The sequence below is a fragment of the Schistocerca piceifrons genome, chromosome 5 (genome assembly GCF_021461385.2).
Source record: "Schistocerca piceifrons isolate TAMUIC-IGC-003096 chromosome 5, iqSchPice1.1, whole genome shotgun sequence".
NCBI lineage: Eukaryota > Metazoa > Arthropoda > Insecta > Orthoptera > Acrididae > Schistocerca > Schistocerca piceifrons.
The window spans coordinates 29,029,799-29,050,191 of NC_060142.1; the positions used below are offsets into that span (position 1 = coordinate 29,029,799).

Genomic DNA, 20,393 nt, shown 5'->3' on the forward strand with positions numbered 1-20,393 from the left:
GAAAGGCTCAGTGGGCGATGGTGTTTGTCAAACCCAGAGAATAGACAAATTGTGACAAATTATGCAAACTAAAGGTTGTATAAAACGTATGAAAGATCAGTAGCGGCATAAAATATATTTCTTGGGCCAAAATGGACGATATGTAACTATAAATGAATTATGAAGATTATATTCAGAGCTTTTTCTATTTCTGGTATATTCATGGAATTAAACGTTTATGGATATTCTATGAAATTTGTATTGAGATGAAGTTTTGTGAACTATTCTGCATTTTTTTAGGTTTATTTAATGATATTAAGGTGACGATGTATTAGGGACTTATTTGGACTCTGTTCTGTAATGTACTGTACTTTTGTTTTTGATGGTATACTATGGAATATAATGTATACATGGTATATATATGGAATATAGAGATTCGAGCACGCATGGAAGTTTTCCGGTAGTCGTTCTTCCCGCGAACCATACCTGGTTTTTCCCCAAAAACTTATGCCATAGCTTGCAACTGATTGGAAATAACTAAAGTACACCACTCTAATACATTCCTTGCTACATACCTTGGATATTATTTTTAAGGCAAAACATGCTGAGCTAGGTTCCTGAGTAAGATATACACTGTGTTCATTCCAGTTTAAACCTTGGTCAATTAGCATTCCCAGAAACTTTGTGGTGCACGCTTTTTCTATTTGTTTCTTATCCAGCATAAGGCACATATTTTCCCCTTGACACTTGCTTCCTTACTGTATAAAGTTTGTTTTCTTTGTATTTAACGTCAGCTCATTTGATTAAAACCATGACTGCGTGTATGAGAGCATTTTTTCTGCTGTAGTACACAATAATTCTTTTATATCACTAATTATGGTACTTGTGTCATCCGAAAATAGTAGAATTACGGCTGAGCTGTCTGGAGCCTGTATATCATTGATATAAATTAGAAATAACAATGGGCCCAGAATGCTGCCCTGTGGAACACCTATTTGAATTTGTTTTGGTTTCTGTTACCCTAGGACAATTCTTAGTTCATCACTCCGATCAGGTTTCTGTCAAATTCTACATCTTTTGAATTGCCAAATATATCCTAACTCACATCTATTACCGCCCACTCACTGCTGCTTTACTTTCTGCTTCTTTATTGTCGTTCATTTTAGCTATATTTGAGAGCACAACACCTTGTAAAATACCAAGATTAAGTTTCTTCGTGTATTTAGCCTCTCTCTACGTCTGAAGTCTCATGTGAGAATCATATGGTTGTTCCTTTACCTTCATTTACTCGTGGTCTTTCTACGAGTAACTGTTTCTCTCCAAAGAGTTGTTTATCATAGCCATTTTCCTCTGCAATCTTTCTTAATGACTCAATATTTCAATTTTACCTAGCAATATTCTTATGAAACATGAAAATTATATTTATGCTGCAGCCAAAAAGGCATATAAATCCTGGATTAAGCACCCAGTGTAAAGATCCTCCACTAATTTTCATTATTGGAAACATTAACTTTAAATTGCATTTCTTTAAAGGGAAGGCATTTCATATGCAGTGTTTGTAGATAAAATTCAAGAGAGGAATCTTGACACGTACTGTTAATTATTTACTCAAATTGCCAATGGAATATGTGTCCAGCGGCGGTAAGAACAACATAGTCTTAATACAAATCATTAGGCCCTGGGTTGTTGAAACAACATGGCAGAAGTTAATGTCATGTTTTCAGATTATAATGTTTTATTTCCACGTAACATTAATCAATACACAGTCAGAAACACTTTCTAAAATCACAGGGTAAATATCAGATCAGAATGCAAATAAAAGTTATGAACAGATCCATTGCCCTTTTCACCGCAAGTCAAAGGTCTTCACTTCGTGTTCACTCTCATTGATGTGTAACGACTCTGATGCAGTTTCTGAGAGCAAGAATGGATGATAGGTCGCCCATAGTTATTCAATTTCCTTTTCTTTTCTTTCAATGTTTGTGATCTTCGTTTTGCATAATTTAGCGTTTGATCTTTTCGTAAGTGAAATGGTTTTCGCCACCATCTCAGCAAGTTCATCTACGACAGTACAAAAATTGAATGGCAGTATCAACTCGGGATTTTCAAACGCGTTGTAAGGCAGAAAAAGGAAACGCTAATATTTGTAATTGACTGTGATATTTATTGCAGTTTTACATGATATTTGGTAAGACTATGCGTTAGAAATGTGTGAGACTGTTGTTGATTGTCTCGGATACACAAACTACACAGGTGAAGTGTTTGTACACTCATGTTCAGAAAAACAGATGACACTGAAGGACTAGAGATAGGGCGTTAGTAAGTTCTGCGGAAATGACTAGGTTTTCAACCATATCAGCCAGCAGGTTCAAGGTCAGCATCGATATCACGGAGCCACACCGCCTACCGGTAATATGTGTCTGCGGTTCTCATCGTCGCTATAAACCGAAGGTAATGGATCAGTGTGACTTGAGCAGATGTGCAGGATGCCTCGCAGAAGTATGTGCGAACCGTACCATCAGATCAATGAGTTTCAAAGAGGGTGCATTATTGGCATGAGATAATGTGGTGCATCCATCCGGGAAACTGCTGTCTGTGTGGGACGAAGTGTTTAGATAGTACAACGGGTGTGTGCAGAATGGTTGACGGAAGGCTGTAAAACATGGCGGGGTGGGTCAGGTCGCAGCATCCAGACGGCCTCCCTAGAAGACTTCATCCAAATGGTGTTTCAGGACAGATCTGTGTCTTCCTCGACTCTGGTGCAACAGTGGAACAATTTGACACATCATACACTATCGAGGGTGGCAGTCTTTTGCCATTTATTACAATATGGATTTTCTGATTACCTTTGACGGTTGTGCAGAAACATGCTAGATTGCAATGGTTCATCGAACGACGTCACTGGGGTCAGGAATGGTATCAGATAGTGTTTTCGGACGAATCCAGCTTCTGTTTGTTTGAACATTTTAGTTCGCCGCAGGCAGGGACGGCAGCATTACAGTGACAAGACATACAGCACCGGCTCAAGGCCTTATGGTCTTGGGTGCTACTGGGTACAACCACAGATCATAGTTGGTGGGTGTCCAGGACATTGTGAGCGGTGCCACTTACGTGAATGACCTCCTGCGGCCTATAACCGTACTCTTTGTGCACAAATCCACAGACGCAGTTTTTCAGTAAGACAATGCATGACCACACGATGCTGAACGAACACGTGAGACTTCTTAGTGTCACAGTATGTCACCCTTTACCTGGCCTGTCAGGTCACCAGACTTATCGCCAATCGAAAGTGTGCGGGATATGGTTCAAAAATGTTCAAATGTGTGTGAAATCTTATGGGACTTAACTGCTAGGGTCATCAGTCCCTAAGCTTACACACTACTTAACCTAAATTATCCTAAGGACAAACACACACACCCATGCCCGAGGGAGGACTCGAACCTCCGCCGGGACCAGCCGCACAGTCCATGACTGCAGCGCCCAAGACCGCTCGGCTAATCCCGCGCGGTGGAATATGGTGAAACGACAGGTGCAGTGCTGTCATCCAAGCACCACAGATGAACTTTGGAACCAGGTTGCGCAGAATGGATGGCTATACCACAGGGCGCCATTCACGCCTTGTACGCATCGATAACATCTTGCCTTCAACCATTTGTGTGGGCCCATGGCAGACCCTGTGCCTACTCTGCAACAGGATGGATCGAGGATATTGAAATGCTAATCCTTTCTGCTGAACGTCCTAATGTACATGTCCCGTGAATATGAACGTCCTATCTCTAGTAATTCGAGGTTTTTGATTTTTCTGAACGTGAGTGTACAACTACGCCTAAACGCACCTAATTGTAAGTTCTGGTTTTTGGGCACACAGCAAGTTAAATACAGTTGATATTATTCTGTGTGGGTAACTTCTCACTGTGGTCCCTACGATGTGCCGACAGGAAGCTGGTGACGATGCCTCGCCTCACGGAGGACCTGTACCGCGTGCACATCATCGCGGACCCCGACCCGGACCCTGCGTGGGTCTCGTGGATAAAATACGGAAAAGTCGGCTCCATAGACCTCGACTTGATGTTATTTAATGACTACTCCCTCGGAGACATCGTTATCTTCGACCTGAAGAACGTACACGCCGGACACGTCGTCCGCTCTGATATCAACGTCATACGTGCTATGGAGTTTGGTTACAAGGTAGGTTCTTTCGAAACATTGTTCCACATTCAATGTTCAAACGTGACAAATATTAGCTTTCTTGGAACATGCAGTACTTAAGCAGAATTTCGTCTGTATATGTAATTTGCACATAAGAAGATGAGACGAATAACACTAGAATTATATATCAGTTGCTAGCATTTCTACATATCGAAATCACAGCTGTAGACGAAGGGCTAAAATCTAAGAACGAACTTAAGTGTCAGTTGCAGCAAAGATGTAAACGTAGATAACCTTTTATAAAACATTCTTGGCTTCCTTGCAGCAGCAGGCCTGAGTAAAAATCCGAGCTTTTGACGATTACAGCAACTGACAATCGTTGCATTTGAACAACTTGAAAAGTGCAAGTGCTCATGCTGGTTGGCTACATACCAGCCCAATTACATAATCTTAAATACATGACATCATCAAGATGACGGTGGTGGGAAATCAAATAAAGCAAGCTGGTGGAATTCGCCCTGTTGTTCTTCTGGCATACTCGAAAAAAGTTCATCCACAAAAAATTTCCAAAACTCGAAATTAACTCACTTGAGCTAGCATCCATTGTGACGCCGTGCTCAAAAGCCTCTGAATGACCTGAAATCCGCGTTATTTTCAAAAATGAGGATATTGATAATATAACAGTGTTTCCATGTCAAAAATCCACTTCCAGTATTCCCAGTGCCAGCGTCGAGGCTAAAATTAACTCGGCATCCACAGAAAAATATAGGTCCATTCAATACAACAGACTGGGCTGTTCCATTTGTGCCAAGTTTGTTTTCGAGACTTATAATATGCTTGTAGACAGGTATGCGGTGGCTACGTTGAAGATACACACGTCGACGAGGCATAGTGATTCAGTGCTGTTGCAGATAGAGCTCACAGCGGAATGGTTTCGCTGCCGTGCGCTGCCCGCTTGTATCGCGAGAGAACGACCTTGGTTACGTAAGCGAACTGATAAGGGACTTATACTCTGCAGGCACGAGCAGGCGAGCGTTATCCCGTACGCGCACCCTGTAGGTATGCGCGTAAGCTGGTGCGCCGGCCTGGCGCCGGGCCCAGCGGGTTGCCTAACCATCTGGCTAGGCGCCCAGCGAGCAGTGCGGCACTATGCTTTCTTAATTTTTTCAAACTGTTGCAATTTACGTAAACTGGCGTCATCTTCACAGTTACTGGATTATTTATCAGAAATATACAAAGATATTGACTATACTGGTGTAACTCGCCATTTCCGTCGTTCGATCTCTGTATTGTACTTTGTGTAATGCACAATGGACCCTCAAGTCAGTTATTTCAAATTCTGAATTCTTCTATAAGACACAAAGTATATCAATACTACGGAATAAAAACATCAGCTTCGAGACAATTCTGGCAAATGCTGTCATGTTAAAAAGAAAAAAAACCTTGGGTACTAGAGTATTTCCGTATAAAAAAGTAGGGCTTACGGACCTAGATTACCATGCAGACTCAATTATGTATACAGACAGTTCATCCATCCCAGGAATCGAGGATCTCGACGATTTTTGCCTGTTGTCGATATCGATAGAGACACGATAAACGTGTACCTATTCCTGAGAAAAAGGGGCCTTAATGAAAGGACAGAAAGAGTCGGGCAACAAATGACGAAAAAATTATTTCAAGTAATTTAGTTACGAATTAACAATTTTCTATTTTTTAGCATTTGCTTGTACTATAAAACTTTACTTCTTGCCAAATTTCATGATTGTAGGTCAACGGGACAGATCCTCTTTGTTTTAATGAGTGCATTTTGAGTACAAGACGAGTAACACAAGTGGTCGTAATTTTTGATTGCATTGACGCACAAGCTGACATTACATTACACCACCAAGGGACTGTAGACGTTATCATCGTAAATTTCAACATGATACGTCTACCCCTTCTTGAGGAAAGGGGGTCTTAACAGACGGGCGAACAGATGGTCACATAACAAATGACCAAAAATTTCGTTTCATATGTTATGGTTATAAATTAACAGCTTTCGCATTTTTTCCTTTACTTTGAAACGTCCCCTTAGAAAAATTATACAGGACTGTGCTTAAACTGACACACAATATTTTTAGCGCAACGCAATCTGACTTTCAAAAATCCCTACAAAAGAATGGCCCTGACTAACATTAACCTATACGTTTCACAAATCACTTACCTCACAAAAATCTTCGTTACTCGAACTACTGCAATACAGCGATCGCCACTACTGCCAGCTAAATAAAAGATTCAAACTACGGAAGGCACTAACTTCTGATAGGCATAGTTAGCAAATGAAAGATTTTAATAGAGAACAAACAATGTATTTACCTTAATAGTGTTGAAAAATCATAATATTCATAGCAGTTCATGACATCCAGTCTTACAAATTTCAGAACTCCGCCATTTCTCTCCCCACATCCACCAGTGCTGGTGGCTCACCTCCAACTGCTCAACGCTACGCGCTGTTCACATCCAACTGCCGCTGCCCAACACTACAATGGCAGACAACAATGCAAACTAGCCACAGACTGCACACAGCACAGTCAGTGATTTTCATACAGAGCGCTACGTAACGTTGCCAATAAGGAAACAAACAGCCTACTTACATAGCCCCCATGCTCCCCACAAAAAATTTTACAAATTGTTTTGGGCACTGGCCAATACAGATTTGAAAAAATTTTTCATAATTACAGTAAGAAAGATATCAAATGCACACACTTATTAATACAATGTTGGTCAAAAGCTAAAATTTTCTCACAGTCCATAATGACAGTACTGATCATCCATCACAGTAAAATTGCAGTGTTTTTCTCAAAGAAAATGCACATGGAAGTAGTGGATTTCCATGCAGTCTTGAAAAAGTAGTGTTGTCCTTCCAACGGAAAGACAGTGCTGACTCTTGACATGCTGCCAGGTAATGGGCCACAACAGAGCAAACCCACAACAGAGTCATTCGATGTTTTCAAGAATATTGGTCGGTAGGTCATCACAGAGCAGACCCACTGTAGTCCTGGTAGAGACTAATTAGTACATCTATAAAATTTTATTTTAACCAACGCTGAAGTACAGCTAGAAACTAGATATTAAACAAGATGAGTTAATAAATACATAAAGCAAGCCATATGGCCTTTCTCTCAGCTAGCAAGACAATAGCCGTGAAATGTTTCTCATCGTTTCATTAGGCATTTTAGTAAATATCAACAATTAAGAGCACCACAGTATAATCATATGTTTTCAAGTTTGAGCGTGTCGTATTTGCGATGCTTTCTACAAAGGAATGTCAATAGCGAGGATACTGGCCTCTTTCTTCTCCACCTAATGGCTTTTTCTCAAGGGGGCTGGCACAACTGGCCGCTCACAACGCATTACGTCACGGTCACTTACCTTTCATACCGAAAAATTTACGACAGCAGCTTCCGCTACAGTGACAGTCGTATATAAAAATATTTCATAGGTCAAGAATTTGCGTTACAAATCTGTAGAAACAAAATCCTATTGATATAACAGAGTAAAATAAATTTTCGTCGGCATTGTAATACATTCACGCATTTACATACATTTCATAACTCTTAAGGTACGATTCTTGGTTTCCAACAACCTTTTTCACAAACCAGAGTCCCTAACCACTACTCATTATTCCTTACCTTATTCGTCGACACTTCCTCAATATTTCATCATAACAGGTATGCAGCTTACTCAAATAACTCATATAGCATCAGCTTATTGATTATAAACATACCGCAACAGCATAATACACTTAGTCATCGTAATAATAACATCATAACACCTCAGTCAAATCTCAAAATCGTCGTAGCTTCCTCCAATAATTTCAAAACCTAAAAAAAATTCTCTGTTCATGTCAAAAGTGTCAGCTGCCTCAAACGTACTTTAAAAATCGTGATCCCATACCAAATATATCATACAAAGCTCTCATAATATCACAATGGGTCCAAAAAAATATGAACAGTTCACAAAGTACAGACAAAATACAATTTACTAAGTGTGAAGTTACCCAACTGTGCAATTGCGTAAACATGTGTCACTGATGTAGTAAAAAAAATGTTTGTTTCTCTGTTAAATAATCAGGTAGCTGTGTAATTCTGTGTTGGAGAAATATGGTACCGATGTGTGAAGTTGTATAAGCAAATACCATATTAGCTAGGGCTCCTTGTGCTTGCCAAACACATGGTACACAAGGTAAGTGTGTACCCCCCTGAGGATTAATGTAATTATACCTTCAGGTGTTACAAATTACAGAAATAGAATGAAATGTATCACGGAAAACTTTCATTGTAATTCAAAAATCTTGAAAAATAAATGGTTTAAGTAAAAATTAATTACTCAAATGCGTCTCCTATAGCGCTGAATGTGCGTCTTGCTGTAAGATAATTCTGTGGAACTGTCGTAGTTGTCGTCCTCCGAAAGCTAAGTTCTGCAGAAGTCAATGTACTTATCTCATCATAAACGAAATGAAATTCTTTGCGTATAGATATCTTATTTATTACGCTAATAACCATGATGAAGAAAGTACTGTGCTGTAACATATTGTTGTGCTATGGAGAAGGCAGTCTCATTGTAGCTATACCACAAAAGTTACTACTAAAACATGTTTTACTTTCCAGAATAATACATAAAACTGTGCAGACATAAAACAGATACACCACAAAAGCAGCAATGTAAATTGTGTCACACATTAGTAGCGTCGTGATATAGTCGTGTAGCTGTCAAGTAAACTAACCACTGTGTCATCTGGTATCTCTCAGAAAGCACTTTAAATACATAATGTATTTTCAAGTAAATTAAAATTTTGCAATAAAATCTCATTAGCAGCACTGGTATATGTTCTAAGTATGTAAGCCTTATAGTCGTTACATAATCGTGCAACTAACAAGCAAGAATGTACACACACAACACTGTGTCGTCTGTTCACTATAACAATGCATTAGTAATTACTGTCTAAATATGTTCCCTAGGTTCTGGAGTGGATAGTTAACTTCAAACATTGTTGCATGGTAACAGTTTCTTAAGTCTGACAAATTGTACTAGTAGCGTGAAGTGAAAAGTTTTATGGCAAAGACTAAGTTAAAAAGCAAATTATCTTTCAGTAAGCGGTTTTAAATGTGAAATGTGGTGTAAACCTTTACTCTTCCTAGTACGCAGAGTTTCAACTTCAACACAATTATCATGTGGTATACGTCGGTAAAGAATACTGGAAATTTTCTCAAGGTTAGCGTCTATGTTATTTTTCTCTGAGCCAGCCGGCGCACGCGGCTGCCTGCGGTGCAGGTCATTGTCTCTCTCTTTGTTGGCGCGCGTCGTTACTGGGATTAGGAGACCTAACTTCTACAAATTCACCTTGTAGAGAAGGCCCTGCTCAGTTTGAATCCCGCCAGTTCTGATGAAATTCAGGTCTGTCGTTATGATTATATCGTCTGTCATCATGTCGATAGTTCCTGTAGTTTCTTTCTTGTCTGTTAAATGGTGGAGAACTTCTCTCTGAATTATCACTGCACAGTGCACCGTTGCGTCTGAAGTTATTCTGTCTCCCTTGCGACAGATGTGACCTGTAATTGTTGTGTTCCTGTTTTCGCATTCCGCGATTGTCAGTATCAATTTCTAATTCTTGTATGAGTCCCTGAAAAGCTTCAATGTCGTCTTTGCAACGTCTTGCCAAAATAATATGCCGTAAATGTTCAGGTAATTTGCTTAAGCAAATGCGGATGAGTTCTGAGGGGCTGTATGGGTTTGACAGGTACTGATTCTTGTGCAACATGTCTTCAAAATATTTCACAAGACTGGAAAATTCAGATTGTTCGAAATGTTTCATCATTATGATGCCATGTTTTACTCGGTCTTGTGTGGCTTGAGACCAATATGCTGAGAGGAAGGCATGGTAAAATTCTCCTTCACTGTGGCAATCGTGAATGACCGATCACATTCTTACAGCTGGTTCATTCTCTAAGTAGCCACACATAAATTCTAATCTATGTTCTAATGACCAGTTGGGCAGAAAACAATGAGAGAATTGATGAAGCCACGCTTGTGGATGAATGTCGTTGCCAGAATTCTTAAATGTTTTAAATTTACGTGTATTAATGAACAGCTTATAGTCAAAATCATCGTGTCGACGAGTCGCATATCGGTCATTGTTACGTCGTTTCGGCAGTTCCATTTCAAAATTCGGTGCATCTTGCCAGTTTCTTTCATAATTTCCGAAATGCGCTGTGTTATTATTTTGTGGCTGTTCCGTATTTCTATGTCCCTCTTCCCGTATTGGGGCGTGAGTGTCCTCTGAAATACGTAATTCTTGTATTACCTGTGTCAACTGATCTTGTACTCCCCGGATTTCTCTTTGGTGTTGCGTATTAATTTGATTCTGATTTTGTTTGAATTTCTTAATTTGTTCACACTCTTCTGTGTCATTAAAGACTACCGGTTTTGTGTCATTCAGATTATCATCTACCTTCGTAGATAAATTATTTAGCTGATCCGAAAGTTCAACTACTTGCTCTGATAATGAACTTATTTCCTCCATGTGTCTTTCTGAACCAATTTTCAGAGTATCTACTGTGTCCTTTAAGTTTTCCTGAGTTTTTGCAAGTTGCATAACCGAATCGGTAGATGCAAATGAGTCAATTTTAGCTTGCAAGGTCTCATGATTTTCAAGAACAATAGTTTGCAGTTCTTTTATGGCTGCTTCGTGATTCTGTAATGCATTTTCATGCCGCGAAAAAATAGGTTGGAAATGCTCACAAATTTGTGTTTTTACGTCATCACAGACTTTTTGACATTTCGATTCGATTTTATGTAACTTCCGAAGATTTTGTTCCATTGTGTCTAACTTTTGAAGATTTTGTTCCATTGTGTCTAACTTTTGAAGATTTTGTTCCATTTTGTCTAACTTTTGAAGTTTTTGCTGTGTTTGTCCCATTTGTTGTATTAATTGTAATAACAATGCACTGGTGTCTGAAACATGTTCCTCAGTGCTTTTCAGCAGTGAAATTGCTCCGGCAACATTCACATTTTGACAAGCAGAAAATGTGTCTTGACTTATTTGAGAAAACGGTGAGGACCCAAAACCTGAATCTACAGTATTTGCGAGATTGTATCCTGTCATTTCGGATTCCTAAGGCGAGCTGTTGCCGACCGATCGATCGATAATGCTTCCCTGTTCACTAATTGTTTCACTGTCTTCGCCATTATTTGCCGCCCGCTCTATTTCCCTATGTACAATTACCAAATTACTACTTCGAATGTCTGTTAATTCATTACACAGTGGTGCCTATAAGCTACGCTCGTCATCACTATTATTTCTCAGTTTACTTTGGAGCCTAGTGTTACGTTTTTCACACGCCATTATTGTCGCAGTATTTCACACGATAACACAGAAAAGCACAATTTGAAGAGCAAAAATTAGAGAACACGCTAACATAGCACTGAAAATAATATCTACTTAATTGGAAGAGCAGCTGCGAAATACTTGGTGCAAATCTACATGCATGCCACAACTGTTTTACTGTACAACAATGAAAGACTGCAACTACAATGGAAATTCTCTCTATGATTACGTGCTAGCAATGAACAGAAGCTACACTAATTACACAAACTACAAGAAAAAAATCAGAAGATTCCAGTGAGGTAACCTCGGCTAAGGGTCGACATATGAAACGTCCCCTTAGAAAAATTATACAGGACTGTGCTTAAACTCACACACAGTATTTTTAGCGCAACGCAATCTGACTTTCAAAAATCCCTACAAAAGAATGGCCCTGACTAACATTAACCTATACGTTACACAAATCACTTACTTCACAAAAATCTTCGTTACTCGAACTACTGCAATACAGCGAGCTCCACTACTGCCAGCTTAATAAAAGATTCAAACTATGGAAGGCACTAACTACTGATATGCATAGTTAGCAAATGAAAGATTTTAATAGAGAACAAACAATGTATTTACCTTAATAGTGTTGAAAAATCATAATATTCATAGCAGTTCATGACATCCAGTCTTACAAATTTCAAAACTCCGCCATTTCTCTCCCCACATCCACCAGTGCTGGTGGCTCACCTCCAACTGCTCAACGCTACGCGCTGTTCACATCCAACTGCCGCTGCCCAATACTACAATGGCAGACAACAATGCAAACTAGCCACCACAGACTGCACACAGCACAGCCAGTGATTTTCATACAGAGCGCTACGTAACGTTGCCAATAAGAAAACAATCAGCCTGCTTACAACTTGTACTGTGGAACCGTCCGTCTCACCAAATTTCATTATTCTATCGCAAGCGAAGTACTGTATAGGTTCTAATGTGTGAGCTTGCAAGCATTAAATATATGATATAAATGGCCATATAGATCGCATTGTCTTAGAAGCTTCATTTTTTTTACACCCTCGAGGTACCGTGAAACGTAATACTGTAATATATGAGATAAATTTCAACTTCATACATCTGCCCATTCCTGAGGAAAGGGGATTTTAACAGACGGACAGATAGAAAGACAGACAACGAAATGATCCTATAAGGGTTCTGTTTTTAACAATAGAGTTAGGGAACCCTAAAAATACGTGAGCTTTACCTGAATTTTATAAATTAATGCTGCTCATCTCTCTCTCTCACACACACATACACACACACTGTTGATGAACTTACAGCTTAAGCAGCACTTGTAAAAATTCACCGTTCAATCTCTGTACCCTACGTGGTATAAGGCACAATGGACTCCCAAAAAAATAGTTCACTACCTAATTGAGCTACAAAAAACACAGTGCTTGTCAAGTGTGACATTTTTAATTCAAAATCTAAAATGTCCATAAAAATATGTCATCAACAAAAAATGCTAGTTTATTTTATGCATTACAAAGTCATTTACACACGCACACATATGTATATGACTGACGCCTAAAATATAATTGTGGCCTCTCAAGTTAATGGTCCCATACTACACTCCTTGAAATTGAAATAAGAACACCGTGAATTCATTGTCCCAGGGAGGGGAAACTTTATTGACACATTCCTGGGGTCAGATACATCACATTATCACACTGCCAGAACCACAGGCACATAGACACAGGCAACAGAGCATGCACAATGTCGGCACTAGTACAGTGTATATCCACCTTTCGCAGCAATGCAGGCTGCTATTCTCCCATGGAGACGATCATAGAGATGCTGGATGTAGTCCTGTGGAACGGCTTGCCATGCCATTTCCACCTGGCGCCTCAGTTGGACCAGCGTTCGTGCTGGACGTGCAGACGTGCAGCCCGCCTCCAGTGGTGTCGCGACAGGCGTGAATGGAGGGACGAATGGAGACGTGTCGTCTTCAGCGATGAGAGTCGCTTCTGCCTTGGTGCCAATGATGGTCGTATGCGTGTTTGGCGCCGTGCAGGTGAGCGCCACAATCAGGACTGCATACGACCGAGGCACACAGGGCCAACAGACGACGCTTCATCCAGTCCCAAACATGCTCAATGGGGGACAGATCCGGAGATCTTGCTGGCCAGGGTAGTTGACTTACACCTTCTAGAGCACGTTGGGTGGCACGGGATACATGCGGACGTGCATTGTCCTGTTGGAACAGCAAATTCCCTTGCCGGTCTAGGAATGGTAGAACGATGGGTTCGATGACGGTTTGGATGTACCGTGCACTATTCAGTGTCCCCTCGACGATCACCAGTGGTGTACGGCCAGTGTAGGAGATCGCTCCCCACACCATGATGCCGGGTGTTGGCCCTGTGTGCCTCGGTCGTATGCAGTCCTGATTGTGGCGCTCACCTGCACGGCGCCAAACACGCATACGACCATCATTGGCACCAAGGCAGAAGCGACTCTCATCGCTGAAGACGACACGTCTCCATTCGTCCCTCCATTCACGCCTGTCGCGACACCACTGGAGGCGGGCTGCACGATGTTGGGGCGTGAGCGGAAGATGGCCTAACGGTGTGCGGGACCGTAGCCCAGCTTCATGGAGACGGTTGCGAATGGTCCTCGCCGATACCCCAGGAGCAACAGTGTCCCTAATTTGCTGGGAAGTAGCGGTGCGGTCCCCTACGGCACTGCGTAGGATCCTACGGTCTTCGCGTGCATCCGTGCATCGCTGCGGTCCGGTCCCAGGTCGACGGGCACGTGCACCTTCCGCCGACCACTGGCGACAACATCGATGTACTGTGGAGACCTCACGCCCCACGTGTTGAGCAATTCGGCGGTACGTCCACCCGGCCTCCCGCATGCCCACTATACGCCCTCGCTCAAAGTCCGTCAACTGCACATACGGTTCACGTCCACGCTGTCGCGGCATGCTACCAGTGTTAAAGACTGCGATGGAGCTCCGTATGCCACGGCAAACTGGCTGACACTGACGGCGGCGGTGCACAAATGCTGCGCAGCTAGCACCCACCATTCGACGGCCAACACCGCGGTTCCTGGTGTGTCCGCTGTGCCGTGCGTGTGATCATTGCTTGTACAGCCCTCTCGCAGTGTCCGGAGCAAGTATGGTGGGTCTGACACACCGGTGTCAATGTGTTCTTTTTTCCATTTCCAGGAGTGTATTTCCTCATTTAAATTGTTACACAACACATGTCGCTATAAATAACATCATAAGCAGGTAGTTTATGCTGTATTTTTAGACCTAAATAAGTCAACATACCAGAACAAGTCTGACCGAATCTAAAACCATAAAAAATACTTGATGACTAAAATAATATGTGAATTAAACAAGCACACAAACAAATATGCAGTCCGAATTACTACCAGATACTGGAAAAATGCCATTAATGTGATTCTAGGCCTAAATGAAATTGTGAATAAAAATAAACCTGACCAAACGTTATTGTAGGAGGGGCGAAGAAGATAATAACATACACACTGTATATATCAAGTATCGCAATGCAATATTCACATTTCAAATGTCCATCAGACATGGTAGTATTGCTTTTTATTACATTGGTCCAGGAACACTTCAGATAATGTGCAGAAACCAACTTTTGTGGAAATCAGTAACATTTACCGATTGTAACTACGTGACAAGGCTCTTTTAAACTGTATTTTCATAACAAGCCACTATATACTGCCAATAGTTAATCATGCAGCACCAAAGTATGCTATCTGCTCACAACATGGGTGCTTATTATAATTTTTGCTATAATATGGACAATGAACAAATTTTATGTAAAAATGATGATCTAGATGGCATCCCCAGCAACGGATGTCCCCAGTATGTTACATCTCAGTTGCTGATACCCCAGGTAGTTGACACCACTGATACCCACTAGACATACACTATGTCAACTACTGGCATTAGAATATTGTTTGCTCTCCAATAGGTGATATGGAGATGGAAGTGGTGGCGCAATTTTGACATCAAATTGATCTGTAAATCAATTCAACTGATCAATTAACTACCCCCACGCCCCCCCCCCCTTCCCCGCCAGATTATGTCACGTGTTTTCCTCAGCTGGCACATGGGTCTCTACCCTCGCCCTCTCCACCCTTCCACCTCCACCACCTACCTTATTGGGGGGAGTTTCGAATCTTGGTGGGAAATTTTTTGTCCCACAGTTGTGCTGACGTCCCACCCTGTGCAATTAAAAATGGCGGTGGCATTTCCACAACTGAAAACCTGGTCCTCCTGGACTGAAATCCCAAGTGCAGCCCCCAACATGTGCAAACTGACGAGATGGAGGAGAGGAAGGTTAAGTTAGTGCATTTTATTTATTTTTGGTTGGGAAGCTGAAGGAAGGATCGGTCCTAATAACGTAATTAATCATGAAACCGACCCTAGTAAGACAACTATAAAAACTATATGCATAGCGCTACACAAGAAATGCCTAAAATCCCAATATAACTCAAAAAATTACGATGCCATACAACTCGTGTTATAATGCCGTGAGAAAGTTTCAAGATACCACCCAAATCTAGTGGCAGACATACGCAAATTCTATTCTACACCTACAAGCTGGTGGGAAAAAGGCTGGGGTGTAAGATTCCATCCCTGTTCTTTCTGATGGGAAATATGTTCAACTGATGAGGTGCTGGTATTGGACAGAGAGGAGTTTAATAAGTGTATTAACTGTGAACATACAACTGACGACTACATTTATCGCTGTTTGACATTAGAGTTCGCTATGGATGCCTGCTTGACAATTAACCTCCAGCCGAGGTAACTGAGGACAATACAGACTACCACAACTGATGAAAATTGCATCACTGTTCTAATTACACATCGAAATTGTCGTGAAAAAAACAGCAGTCATAATAAACGGATAATAATGCAACACATGTTCTGGGAAAAATTGTCATCCTAAAAGGTTGGAGAGTAGGCGGCAGTTCAACGTGTGATCTCCTCAATGTATGATCACAAACTGCCGAAAATTAAAGGCCCTCACCTCCCATCATCCCTCGCCCTCCCTCCCTCCCTCCCTCCCTCTTCCCTCCACCTACATCGGACACAGGATTTTTCAGATGATCACCTGCTATCACCAAGTGCCTCGCGGTTTTTCGGTGACCAACCGTCATTCCACCAGTGGGGCAGAGGCACCCAGCCTGCCTTGACGCGAGGGTCCTTTCCCAGCAGAATGGCATGTAAACCCCACTAATCAACAGGGGATAAATGAAGGACACCCCACGCCAAACGCCGTGTGCTGACTGGAGCACAGATACCTAGAATGACCACACACACACAAAAACACACACACACACACACACACACACACACACACACACATATATATATATATATATATATATATATATATATATATATATGTATGTATGTATGTATATATACACTCACTAGATTGCCCCAAGCCACCCCACGCTAATGCCAGTTGTCCTAATGTTGTAATGTTGAAATGCTACACTGTAACAAATGTATTTAATGTCACCTACTAAAATGAAGACAATAATGTCGATAATAAATGTTCTTTTTCCACAGAAATAGGTGCAGTCCATTTTCTTTTAGTTTTATATAGTTTATAAATTCGACTGTGGGATAAAATTCCCACCTCATTATTTTACAACATCCAGTGAAGTGCACCACTGCCCATTACAAATGATCAGACTGCAGTGGGCTATACATGTCCACCCTGCGTAAAATTGGGAAACGAAGCTTCCTATACTTTGGTGCCAAAACTACCAATAACCGCAGAATGTCCACGTTATTTCAACAGCGTTATCAGAGTAAAAAAAGCGAGGATTTAAACTCTGAAGAAAATATATTAAGCAAAATTGACATGAGAGTATCTCTCGTGTTAAAATATCTGTAAGTAAACTGTTATACAAGTGCGTTTTACAAACATTTCAGGCACATGATATAACATTATAGAATATAATCGTTAATACCATTAGCTCACATGTCGGAAAAAACACTATCATTTTACGTTCAACAACAAGAAGCTATAACTGACGAGGATGTTGATGTTTAGTACACGACACCATGTTCCGTTTTACTAATGCAAAGTTATATCACACCTGAATTTACGAAACAAATCTGTAATAGTCTATTGTAATAGAACACCTTTTAGAGTGTGTCTCTTTCTCTTCCGTTACGTCGAAACCAGCAACCATCTGAGTGCTTAAATTTGATATTTTTGCTCTATAACGCCCCTCTACCGACATATCTGTAATGTTTCTAACATACAGTAGATTCTTGCATTCTAGTTTTGTACGCAATTTGATCATCACAGGGTGTTTCACACAATCTACTCACATGTCGGGGAAAAAGCACTATGAATTTTATGTACCACAATAATTCAAGTGGTACCTACTTTATAATTAAAATGTTATGAAGTCTGAAATAGCGCAGGACTTGCGGTAACATCTATTCTTTAAACAAACAATCGTGATGATAATAATAGAAACTGTCATGATTTCAAAAGAATAGATTCAGCATATTTCTACTAGTTTTATGAGCAAAGTTGGTGTAGTTTTGAGAGAAATGTCTGCACTCAAAGTTTTAACTGTTATACCACTCCTTGTAATAGATCCTCCTATAAGACTGCCGTGCCTTTCTCTTCAGATATATCGAAGAAACAAACACCATCTGTGTGTTGAGATCTAGCATGTAAAATATACACATATCACTCCCCTGGGGCACATGGCCAAGCTGTCTGAAGTTTTGTTGACTTTACTCGAGGAAGACCATATCTGACACACTATCAATCACTAGGGAGGGTTCCTGTATTGTTCCTTCATAAGCAGTTGAATACATAGTTGTTTCAGCTGTAACACAGAAAAGTAGTCTATGACCACAGCTTTGTAATCTGTCACACATTTTGTTTTTTCTATCATGACGTCGAGGTGTGTGTGAGCTGCTAAACCGACATTAATACGTGTCGATTCTATGGCTCTCCATTGACTAATTAGAGGGACGTCGTGTGTGACATTCGTTGCAGTTTGACATTTTCTGTTTTCTACTCCATAATGTACTTCGGACTTTCCTGAACATTTTGGTGTATAATACATTAAAATCAGACAATTGTGAGACCTTCAAATAATATTTTGAATGTTGACATGTGACTGTCAAATTTCGCGCCTACGCATATACTGCCACAGTTAGCAGTCATATATTGGAAACTACGCAGTGTAGAAGGCTGTGAATTGCTTTGTTTCGTGCCTACTGCTACGTCTCAGAAGATGGCATTACGAATAAACAAAGCAGTCCCTTGTTTCTGATACCAGTTTTCGTTGAGAGTAGTGAAATCGTCTGCTATTTTTGTATTAAGCTAAATTCTATTGCTTTTTATGCGTAAATAAAGCGACTAAGCGTAAAAGTACGAGTAAATGCAAATCTGTGGGTAACAGATATGTGAGACCTGCATTTTCTTCTGAAGTACTTGAAAACATATGTGCTAGCAGTGAAGGAAATCACGATAATCTTTCTGGAGTGACCACGCTCCCAGGTGCATCGAAAAGGAAAATAACTTTAGAAATGGGTGGCAGTGATAAAGGTAATGACATTATGGACAATGTCATTATTGATCTGCAAATCCCTCCAAAGTTCTTTCTGAAACTGTCTCTTGCTATGTTTGTGGTGGTGATGTTAAACTTTGTGAGGATATTGGAGCTAGAATTGGTGTTGTGTCTAATTATTACATTTAAGAAGTGTCAAAACGAAAAAGCATTTCATTGTTTATGAATGTGTTCAGGTAATGAATTGTATGAAACTAATGTGAGACTGTTCTATGGCCTTAGATACATTGGTAAAGATGCAAGGGCTGGTAATGTTCTCTGTTGCCAAAACCACCTTCTAGGCGTACGAAATATGTAACAGCAATTGGGGACTCTGTACATGCTGTGGTTGAAGATTCAATGGTTGCTGTCACATAAGAAGCTATTGAACAAAATGAGGGTGACAGAGGCATGTGGATGGAACGTGGCAAAAGCGTGGACTTAGTTCTAAAAATGGTTTTACATCTGCAATAAGTATTGACACTGATAAAGTTTAGGATTTTGAAGTTCTCAGTAAGTACCGCCAAGGTTGTTCAGTGAACCAGAAGAACAGATTACTTCATAAGCAGTAGTGTATAAAAATTTATGATGGCGCAAGTGAAGGAATGGAGGTAAAAGAGGCAGAGAACATTTTCCAGCGTTCGCAGAAGGAGAGAGTTGTCAGATGTGTGAATTTCGTAGGTGATGGAGACTGGAAGGCTTTCATTGCAGTACAAAAGAGTAAGCCATATGGTGTTCCTACACAAAAACTTGAGTGTGTACGACATGTCAAGAAAAGGATAGGAACACGTCTGCATAACCTAAAACCCAATATAGGCAACACAAAACTGTCTGATGGCGAGACAATAAAATGTGCTGGAAGACTAACACGCTAAGTAATTGATGAATTACAGGAATATTATAGGACGGCCATTAGAGATAACTGTAATAATTTAGAGTAGATGGAAAGAGCTGTGGAGCACTTTCTTTCATCGAATATCAACCAATAAAAAGCCATGTCATGCTTTGTGTCCATCTCCACCAAACACTTGGTGTAATTATGGGCAGGCTGAATTTTCTGGCACCCTGCATGACTTTACACATAAACATTCTCTTCCTTTGAAACTTCCTGGCAGATTAAAACTGTGTGCCCGACCGAGACTCGAACTCGGGACCTTTGCCTTTCGCGGGCAAGTGCTCTACCAACGGAGCTACCGAAGCACGACTCACGCCCGGTACTCACAGCTTTACTTCTGCCAGTACCTCGTCTCCTACCTTCCAAACTTTGCAGAAGCTCTCCTGCGAA

General features: G+C 40.8%; 1 protein-coding gene across 1 annotated transcript in view; it reads left to right on the top strand.

Annotated features, from left to right (window-relative positions):
* LOC124797981 (retinol-binding protein pinta-like) overlaps window positions 1-20,393 on the top strand; it is a 152,052-nt gene that overhangs the window by 81,575 nt on the left and 50,084 nt on the right. Inside the window, exon 4 of the mRNA XM_047261159.1 lies at window positions 3,918-4,167. Within this exon, the coding sequence (XP_047117115.1) occupies window positions 3,918-4,167 (250 nt within the window). The remainder of the gene's footprint in view (window positions 1-3,917; window positions 4,168-20,393) is intronic.